The sequence below is a fragment of the Anopheles maculipalpis genome, chromosome X, assembly GCF_943734695.1.
Source record: "Anopheles maculipalpis chromosome X, idAnoMacuDA_375_x, whole genome shotgun sequence".
In the NCBI taxonomy this organism is placed as follows: Eukaryota; Metazoa; Arthropoda; class Insecta; order Diptera; family Culicidae; genus Anopheles; species Anopheles maculipalpis.
Window position 1 is genome coordinate 2,598,447 of NC_064870.1, and position 11,081 is coordinate 2,609,527.

General features: G+C 46.0%; 1 protein-coding gene across 2 annotated transcripts in view; it reads right to left on the reverse strand.

The window, feature by feature from the left end:
- The window catches only part of LOC126556282 (neuronal acetylcholine receptor subunit alpha-7-like), a 63,932-nt gene extending 53,866 nt beyond the window's left edge, over positions 1-10,066 (reverse strand). For both annotated transcript variants that reach the window (XM_050211530.1, XM_050211522.1), the window contains exon 1: positions 9,536-10,066. In XM_050211530.1, the coding sequence (XP_050067487.1) occupies positions 9,536-9,992 (457 nt within the window). In that variant the 5' untranslated portion in view covers positions 9,993-10,066. The remainder of the gene's footprint in view (positions 1-9,535) is intronic.
- Between the last annotated feature and the right edge of the window lie 1,015 nt (positions 10,067-11,081).

Sequence of the window (11,081 nt, forward strand, 5' to 3'; positions counted from 1 at the left end):
TGTACTAAAAGTGTGGAGTAAAATAAAAAGTCCAGCCGGTCGTCATGTTCTTCTGCGAGCATAATGTTTAACTCCGCTTAACAACGAAACTGCCATTTCCACAGCGTCGTCTTTATCGCTCTCAGTCTTCTGTTCCTTGCGTATGTGTGTGTGTGTGTGTGCGTGTTGGTGAAATGACAACGAGAAGGACGAAATCTAATTAAAACGAACGGATATACTTGGGGTGTTTTTTGTTTTTGTTGCGTTCTTTGCCCGTCTTCTTCTTTCTGCAAAAATGCTTTCTCTCGGTTGTTCCTTTACCCGTTAAAAAGCGGCGAGATTAATTTTTGGTCCTGGTAAAAGGTTGTATATTTTATTTCCTTTCCCCAATAGCAAGCTCAGAGAGAGAGAAAAAAAACAACATCCTTCACCCGGTCTAACTAGCTGCTCGCGTTAACAGTGAAGAGGCGTACCGTATTTCCGTATTTATTTGAATTTTTGCAATCCGAGTCGAGTTTCGTTTTTTTTTTTTTGGGGACAGCTGCAGCAGCAAAAAAAAACGCTCGTTTACTGACAAGTTTGGCCGCCCAAGAGACATGATTCGCCGGACGTGGCCAGACATCGATTTTTAAGTCCTTCTGTCCGTACCTTCGTTTTTTTTCCCCCTCCCCGTGAGTTTGGCCTGTCTTATCGTCACCAGGCCAGAGAGCGGAAGCGATGTCTCGCTGCGCACGTTATCGTGAAAAGCGTACTCGAGCAATCGACGTGACATCCGATTAGCATCGTTCGCAACACACAGCGCACCGATAATTAGAGTGTCGAGATAAATTAGATTCCTCTGCCGGCCCGGACGCTTCCCGGGCGGGTCAGCTTCCGAACCGAATTTAAAATTGTTTCACCATAGTTTCGCGGCAAAGATGCGACAAAACTTTACCGGGAGTCGATTAAAAATTTATGATTATTTAATCCCGGAAGGAGCATACCGGAATGCACGTGGGCCCGGGCGACACGGAATGCCGAATATTGTGTTCGCCCATTTCCGGCGAATCGATTCCAATCGTACGCAAACGAATGCCACCCAAGAAAGCATCCGTGCCCTGGGTAATTATTTCATGCCCGAACCACTACCTACCAACGGGCGTTTATTTGTTTCTTGGCCCGAGCGAATTAATCAACCACAAACCGGGACGGGGTATGAATTTTGAATTCATTTCTATCTGGAAAATGAATCACCTTTCCGTGTGTGTGTGTGAGTGCGCCCGATTCCGACCACCGTTTGTCACCTTCGGCACCCGGTAGGACGACATGATCTGAGGGGCATAATTTCGCTTTGAATAATAAACGCCGGAAAGGTAGGGCTTTCCAAGTGGGTCCACCACTTCAACGCGCACGCTTCCGCAAACTTCTCGCCATCGGCAACCGAATCTCCTCGTGTCATCAGCACCGGGGGTGAAGCGGGGGCCCGAAAATCTGATTACCGAAACATGGCGAATATTTGTTAGATGCTCAATAGACCGTCGACTGACTATTACTTTCAAACCATTCATTCGGCTAATGGTGTAGAAAGATGACATTAGCGCTGGAGTATCAGGGCAGCTACTTCCCCCTCCCCCTCCCCCCTCGCTTCACTGAACTTATCCAGTAGCGTTGGTGGTCGTGTCGTTTTTGTTTTTCAATTACTTAAATGGTCCCAACTGCTTTAGTAAATTGAATTGAACACGAAACGATTGGAATGTGAATTGAAATTTGGACAGTTTTGTGGTGTAATTAAATTCTTCAAGCTGAGATGGTGCCTCTTTTGTTTTTGGACAGTGCTGCTGCAACTGTCAAAAGTGTCAAAATTGACAGAATTAAATGTCAAAGTTTAACAACCAAAAGTCTTCAATTATTCACTGACGGAGTCGAACCGATTTTTCGACCAAACTTAAGCAACTTATCTTCATGTTACGTCACAAAAAAAAATGCCACAAATACGGTATATCCTCCAACAGGGCAATGCATGCTAAAATGCTTCTTAAAAGCTATCCATTTCCCTTTTTCCTGATCTGATCCTCATTTCAGATTGCCCATAGGTCCATATAATTCACTCAACTCATCGATTCATGGTCCCCAGAATCTATTGTCCGGGTCGTGGGAAGCCCGTACACATTGGAGGTACCCGGCAGGCAGGCATAATTCGCTTGCAAATGAAATGCAATTGAATTTTCATAAATTACATCACATTATCGACGTTTTCTACCATACCTAGCTATGGGGGAGGAGGGGGGAGGGGGGCTGGGGGAGGAACTGGTACTAACAAGGATTGGCGACCGGCGAGAAAATTCTGTTAGAGTTTCGCTCAGAAGAAAACCCACCCGCCTGCCTTCGAGGCCAAAAGAGATACGTTTGATTGGGGTGATAGTACTGCTTCCTTACACTGTGCAAGCTTTATTGCCGGTCGATTCTCCATTAACCCATCTTCGGGAGGTGAGTTTAGCTCCCTAGCCTGGGAGAAATTTTATCACTCACGTAGTCGATGGCTTCGGCAAACACAAAGCTTCCGCACATGTGTGTCGTTACTTTGCGCTAGTAATTAGTGGTAATGGTAGAATCGTTGGCAAAATTTGACATTTATCCCTTGGGTGTCATGAAGTGGACAGACAGTAACTTATTTCCTCCTCATATTGGGGACTACGCTTTGGGAACGATTAGTACACAACTGCTTTAATGTACGGTAAAACGTAATCTTTCAACCGTTGGGATGATCCCGTCGGAATGTTATTGGAATTGAGCAGCTTGGTGAATTGGGTTTGCCATAATAAAGCCCGCAATGTGCTGTGAAGTGAGAAACGAGCTTGGAAAATAAAAATTGAGCTGAACAACAACAACAACAAAATGCAACCGTTCATAAAGTTCACAACCTCACACCCTGGTAAAAAAGCGCTTATTACATTATTAAAACACTCCGGGAAAACAATTCTACCCCCTTTCCCCCCTCCCTCCCCCCCCCCCTTTGCCACCTCACCTGACCTCCTCTTAACCCACCAATCGATGCAGAATGGGATCGGGTTCCACTCTGCCACCGTCCGTTTTGGGGAGATTGCCCACCTGAACCGTACGGCAAACGGTTCGTTTGCCTACATTCAGGCGGTAAACGCTTTGACCTGAATATTGATCCCACACGGTTCTTGGGTGCAATCTGGGGCTGGGGAATTGTAAAATAACGTTCGACCGAGTAATATTGTCGGAGCTTTTTTTCTTCTTCTTCTTCGACGTTGTTGTTGCTTTTTAACAGCCTCACTGGTTTAAATTATTTAACCGCATCGGATTTGTGCGGAGCCACACCACATGCGATACAGTCCGTTGGGAGGCGCAAACACATGTACAGGCACACATACATGTGTGCAGTTTAAGCTCGTGCCATTTTTTCCCTCGTGTTGTCCTGCTTTTGGCAGCCTATCAAGGGCTCAGGGCACTATTTTACTTCCCGTACCCTTTTCCTGTGGGTGCCGGTTTGGTGAAGCAGATTTTTGTAGCTCTTTATAATTTTTTTCTTCGTCTACCCTCTCGCTTTTCTCCCTCCCTCCTACTGTCCTTTTATGGCGCTTACGGAGAACGTGTTCCACAAGGCAATCATTGATCCGCAATCCGACACCCGCCGCTAACCTGGAATGGAGATAATCAACCATGAGAACATCTCGTCTCACACAAAAGGGGAGAAAGCGTGCACACACGCACACACGACGTTACGGGAGTGTAGAAGAACAAAAAAAAAATCTTCCATTTCTTTCCCGTAACGACACAAAACCCTTAACAGCCTAAATCACTCTACGTTGTGAGTGTCTGTGTCTTTGGCATCCATTTTTCCTACCGCTGTAGAAGTCCCAGCAACGCTTGCCAAGAAGATTGGTGGCTCCAGTTCTCTCTTGCCGGCACTACTAGGCTAGATCCCAATTCGGGACCTAGCGGGCACAATTTTACAGCTCTATTTCACATCCTCACCGGCCGGCAACGGGCCGGGGAGTGCTAGAAATACATCTGGCTGGCGCCGGATCGCACTACACTAAACCGCACGGCGCTGGACGTTGGATGCAGGCTGCAGAATCACCGCAAACTATAAACCTGGTCCACCGCGAGACGTGTGCTGAACCGGGCAGATTGGTCCGTAGTGATTAATAAAGATAAAATCACGCCCAAAATCATGGCCCGACCTTTTACCACGGTGTTTGGGATATGGCAAACAGGCACACGGGAACCGTTTTCGTCATAAATGCGGTTAAGTTTGTGCAGTAAAACGGGAGCGCTTGAGATTGTGCATGTTGCAGCATGCGACTGAAGGTAAGCTTTTCAAGGGCTTCAATGCATGCTTACATTTTTGAATTTGAATGTCAACGAGACGTATGCGGTAGTTTGTAATATTTTTTTAGAATCCCTCGATATGTTAAGGTTTACTGAACGATACACGGTTTCTGAGATAAACTAGTAATGTTTGAGATATGAATGAAGATATTTCACCCATAAAAGGGGGTTGAGAGTCCCTCTGTCCAAGGTAGGTCTTCGATATCTCCAGCTGTTTCTCCAGTGGAAGACTCTCTTCTAGAATCTTGAAGGTTGGACGATCTTGGACGATCGAAAGAATTTGTTCACGACGACGACGTTCATCACCAAGTGATAACAGAGAAGCTGAGGTCTTCACAAGGCAGAACCGGATGTAGACCTCTCACGATCGTAGTGCCAAAGCAAATAATTATGATACAAAATATGCATAACAGCCTTCGTATGGTCGTTTGAGCTATGAATATTTGTTCACCGTGGCAACACATTTAAAATGCTATCAATTTTGGTAATAGCAACCCAATTGAGCCACGTAACAGTTTACAGGGGTTTGAAATATTCAAGCACTCGAGTCTCACGTTCGAATTCGTAATGAAATATAACGAAACGGCCTGTTCTTACCACCACTTGTCGACGTTATAGTAATTGTGTATAGATGTGTGTGTGTGTGTCTGAGCAAATACGTACGAACATTCCAACTTTGGGCGATCTCCATAGGTTCTCTATTTAATTTCAAACAATAGTGGTGCCAGCTGCATTGTGAACTTCCGAAGCATTTCTCCTATGACAAGGCACATTCGGTTCACGTCGTCTTCAGGACTTCAGGACGACTTCACAGTCTGTGCTGTAACATCGACACACACACGCGCGCGCATACATACATATAGAAGCACCATAGAATGGTGAAGCTGCCCCGGTAATGAGATGGTATAGCGATGGAAAATCGGGAAACTATCCGAATGATTCACAAATATTCATCACAAACCCATCTTGATGGATAAGGTTTTTTGAGGAGGAGGATGAGGAAGAGGAGGTTGGTGTAGGAGTTGGAATGGTAGAAAAAGGGGATGGACCAACGTACACGCGAAGTCGTATGGAATATTACGCTTCCTAACAATGCGGACTTTTCCATCCGGCAGCTGCTTCCGCTAGGCAAAAACCAGGAACCGTTCCCTAACACTGCCAGCACAAGAAACTGGCCAAGGAAAACAAAAAGAAAGGGAACAAAAAAGAACAGCACCGTATCGTAAGCGTACCGAGCGTATCTTTCTTTTTTTTTTTTACTCATTTCGATTTTGTCTCCCAACAGCCAATCCCAAACAGGCGTGCGACCATAGTAAAGCGCCGGCCAGTTTTTCGTTGGCGGCCTGTCAGCCGGCCCAGGGCCCTTTGATCATCGGCCTTATCCGCTGGTGATAGTTTTCTGCATTGTGGACAGAAAAAAAGCCGGTTGCAAAATGTTACCACTGCTAATGGAGATAAAGAACAACTACAGATACAGCAAAGATTGACGACGAACCAGAAGTAGGCCGCAGCGAAGTAAGCAGCAAAGAATGTGCGTTCCGGGACCCGTCCCCACAACGACGGCAGCAACATCAAGGGGTCGCATCCCACGATGATAAGCCGCGCCGAAAAGCAAGTCTCCGTGATGCCACCTCGTCGGATTCGTCATTCGTCCGGACTTTGTTGGCCAACCACGGGCGCACGGGACAAAAGTAATGTTGAATCGCTCATTTCATCGCGCCCCATCGGGCGCCCCTGCCTTGCTTGCCCGCTTTTCGTTTGAAGCGAATGAAATGCGGGTGAGTATCAGGGGTTGGGAACGGCAGTGGATCAAGAGAGGAAATGAAACCGGAAAGGGTGTAAAAAGGGGGAGGAAAGAAGTGTGGAGGGTAGGAAAAAGTTCTAGCATAAACTCACTATCACCAACCCCTCCCCTACCAACCCTCCGCTCTTCGCGTCTACCCCTTTTAATCTGCCGATCCGATGTCGGTTTTATCGCGGACAAAGTTTAATAATCAAAAGCAAGTGCGCCACCCATCCCATGCGGGTGACAATCCGAGGATCGGACCAAGTTAGCCGACAAAACCCGGCAAAAGAAGAAGAAGAGAGAGAGAGAGAGAGAGAGAGAGAGAGAGAGAAAAGCAGCATGAACGCTCGCGCAGCTATATGGTTGGTCATTAATTTCTTCACCCACCCCTACACTCGGCTGCGATTTCCGGAGGTTATGGGAAAGGAAGGAGGGTGGGGTCGAGATTGGAGCCAATCGAAGTGTGGCCATCCGCAAGGAGCAACTGGACAATCGACCCTTAGTGTAACCTATTTTAGCCTTTTTGCTTTCTGTGCCTCGCTGCCTTTGTTCGCCCGTACTCACTTCCTCTTTCGCTGGTATTGTTTTGCAAGGGCTGGCAGTATGGACATTATTGGAATTGACAGGACTCTTAGAAACCCCCCCGGTGGAACCTGGAGCCCAAAACCCGGATATCCTTCTCGAGTCTGCTGGAATATTTCTACTTTCCACGAGGAAAGAAAGAAATTTCTCATCTGTCAATTTTAGCACTGAGATTTTGCACTAACACAAGTCTATCTACTACCTTGAGCAATTTTTCGAGCTACAAGCGCCGTAAAGTATGCAATTCTGGCTTAGAAACGAATAATAAACCAGGCACGCGAAGGGCGCGCGCGCTCGCGTATTTTTGAAGGAACTTTTCTGCCGGCTTACGCTTCACCGAACCCGGAACTGAAATGCGGTATAATTTCGGCTACAAATTAACTCCATCCCCCCCCCCCCCCCCCCCTCTGCTTTCCTCAGCGCACAGGCCATAGATTTTTGGGCTCGGGCTGTAATCTTCGCAAATATATATTGCACAAGGCATACCACTCACATACAGCTCACGTAATACATCTCGACGGCGAATGGAGACAGGGCAAAGGTAGGCCGCACTGTACCGGTTCGAGTGTATGCTGGAAATGTCTCCCGTTTTGGCACGGTGCTCCGTTCCTGTGTGCGCCTCTCCATCAATCGAAATGCATTTCGTGTGCAGCGCATGGCCCTGAGAATGTGGAAAGAATCGCGTACTGCACCGCTAGGCTGTGCAGGGCTAGGCTGATATGCAACGAACCGGAGATGGAAATAACGAAGCACACACACACACACACACAAACGAGAAAGAAAACCCAATGTGACGTATTCAGCCCAACCATACTAACTCTTTTGCTATGAAGTACACAACACAATCAGACCTTCTCCCACCCACCCACGGGTACTAACTGCGTACCAACGGGACGTCCGGTGGAGCGAAATAGCGGTGCAAAGAAATGGGATGGGATGGGTTTAGGTTCACAGAGGACCGGTTCCCGAACAAGCACATCATCAGCATAATGTAATCAGAACGTAATCCCCTCAGTGTCTGGCTTGGCGAGAGTGCGCGCGCGTGTTTCGCTTTACCTCCCGCAGCTAGTAACCGAAACTGTGTAACCGAAGCTACTGAAACCTGATAGCCTCCCAACCCTTCGCTATCACAACAGTGATGCGCATTTTTCCACCCGTCGCGTGTATTTTTTTTTCTTGCTCTTCTCCCGCTATAGTTTCTAGCATTATTATTGCTGCTGCCTGTCGCTTCTTCTTGCGATACTGTACGACTTGCCTCGCCCAAGTATTGTTGTTGGTGAGCATTATCCGCCAAATCCAGTTCATCAGTCTGGTAGAAAACTGCTTTTGAGCTGCTTGTTGTTGCGCTCGATGTTGCTGCTCGCTTATCCAAAGCGTCATACCAGTGGACCGACTACTAATTAATCGCATTTTATCCTGCCCCTATTTTGTACTCCCTGCTCCGAGAACCTAACGAGGAGATACTATCGCACCATTGGATGGGTTTGTTCGAATGTAGATACAAAAAAAAATCCGGTTGAGAATATTACCCTTCTGAAGGAGGGGAACATATTATCAAAGAAAAAAAGAAAACCAAAATATCATTAAATTTAAGTGTTCGTAACTAGAGCAGGTTACTCGGCGTCTAGAATTTTCGGGCTTGGACGATTTTTAAACGGTACTTAATTTTTTTAAGCATCATGAATAACTGTTAAGCTTTTTTTAACAATTTAAAAATTTAAAGAAAATTATCAAATATTGATGGAGGCGCCCAGTGTTTCACTAAAATTTACAATTACAATATTTTTACCGGGTACAATATTTTTAGCCAATGATGTTAGTCAATATCATCTCTTTAAAGCATGGGATTGGTGTTCTGATTGGAAAATTACACAATCAGGAGACAAAAATGCTGCTGAAAGCAGATCAATGTTCATCTCTTTCAGATGTCAAAGTCACCGCTGTCGCCTTACCTGCATGAGATGAGTTTTTGGCTGCTCAAAAAGCCAGGCAACTTAAAAAACGGATTTATACAACCCCTTACGCCTTCTGAAAGCCACCAGCTGTAGTAACATACAAGTAGTGGTTAATTTTCGCATGTGATATTAATGGATGGAGGCGCCCAGTACTTTACTGAAGGTTGTAAATCTGATTTGATTTCGACTAGCTTCAAGATTTTCTTCGTCTTCTTCTTCTTCTTCTTTTTTTATTTTTCTTCTTCTTCTTCTTCTTGGCTCAACAATGCGCTGGGTTATTTTCTGGCCTGCTTATCGCTTACGAGATTTATTCGTGCCGGCGTCACCGGGTCTATCTCCGGACCAACTAATATCTTCCTCCACCACTAAAGAGGTATTTCTTAAATACCACAACAACTTAACCTACGAAACACTGTTAGGACTATTAGATAACATCATTTCTAGACTTCACAAATGAGCTTGTAAATATAAATTTTAATATCCGGAGTAAAAATCAAATACACCTCTTTCAAAATTAAACGACTCATGGCACACAACACTGCATCTAAAACAACGTAATATTTTGTATCCAATCAGTCTCTTCAACCACAGCATACGGAACATGAAAAATGCAATATTTTTAAGTGGCTTAAGGTTATAAAAATGGGGGTAGTTTCAAAAAAAAAATCTCGTCAAATTTTGAACACGATTTATTCTCAACAGTGCCGTGCCGAGTACGAAAAACGAAATTTTTACAATCCCGAGACTACGAGCTGCAGCTTTCTTAATCCGTCGTTCAATCAATGTCCGGCAGCGATGTTTACGAGCAAAACAGACCAAAAAAAACCCTTCTCTAACAGCAAAAGACTCACAGCCAGAGACTAAAATCAGGTACAGTTTAGAGAGCTTTACTTACCAGGCAACATGGCGGCAATTCCTAGTATTAGTGGTAGTAGCTGCCTCACGGACAGCAGCACTACCGCGGCGGCAGTGCTGGTTCCACCGCAGCTGGTGACGATGGTTTTGCTGGTCCGGCCGGCGGTGGCACCCGGACGCACCACCGTTAGCGCACGAACTGCCGCGACCGATGACAGTTTCGCCCGCATCTCACTAATGCCGCCGGTGCTGAGAAGCGCCACTAGCAGCGCTACCAGCCCGATACCGAGGGTGGCCGTCACGTGCGTACAGAGCCGATCGATCAGTGGCGACCGGCACGGTGCGGCAGCGGTACGATCGTGCGTAACGATGACGGTTCGGTAAGGGCCGCCGGGTGAGGCGGCATTTTCAGCCGGTGTGGTTACCGTCGCTGCCAGTGCGAACGAGATTGCCAGCAGCAACAGTACCAGCACCGTCACTACGTACATCACATCCATGCTGCACGCCCGTGCTCGTCGTGTCGGTGGTCAACGTGGTGATGATGGTGACGTTGTTGCTGGTAGTCGTCGTGGTGGTGTTTGGTGGTGGTAAAGGTGCCGGACGGCGGTGCTAGAGGCGTAACACGCACGCACACCTCAAACCGCTGGCGGGCTGATAGTGGAGATGGTGGTGAGCCGTTGCGCCTGGGCCGGCTCGTTCTGCCTTTGGGCGGCTGCAGCAGTGAGGGAATTGGTAGAAAGACAGGGACAGGGGAGCGGGGAGCGGCAGTCGGTTTTTTGACGTATAGTAGGTAAGTTAGATGCGGAGATAGTTGTTGTTGTTTTTTTTGTTTTGGTTTGTTGTTTGTGATTTGACAGTTTGTTTGTTGTTTGGTGGTGGTAGTTAAAATTGATTTAGGGATTTTTAAAATGGCGCGCGGATTTTGGTTGTTTTTTTTTTTTGTTTTGTTTAAAGTTTATTAACGTTTTTTGTTTGCCAAGAGAAGAACAATTGTTCGTGCAAGTGGGTTTTTTGGTGTAGTTTTTTTTTTTTTTTTTTTTGCAAGAATCACACAAAAATAAGGATTTGAGAGATAACACAGACACATACAAGGTGAGCGAAAAGGTAGGTCGAAATTAGTTGTTGGTTGGTGGTTGGTAAGGGTGAGCGTAGATATAGGAGAAATGTTTTGCGAGTTGATGGAGACAGTGAGATAGAGAAAGATAGAGAGAAAGAGAGACGGTGAGCAACAAACAACGAACACTTGTAGGCGGTGTTGGAGCTTTTTATCTGGACAGGAAGATAGTTTCCAAGGGTCACGAGTCTTGATAGTAGTTAGCGGGGGTAGTAATAGTAGATCATTTTTACTGCACACAACTTAAGGAGGATTTGGAAACATAAACATTCCGCCTACAATAACTCAGTCTCGGGTATTGATTTAGTTTTTGGGGTCAGTTTTTGGGGCAAACAAACAAAAAAAAGGGTGGGAAGAAGGATGAAATGAACGTGCGTTATTTAGTTAGTTAGACTAGATTATTACTTGATTTTGTTTAAATGTGTTGCTTTGCGCGCTTCACATCCGATCCTCGGGTGTTAACTCTTGCGTT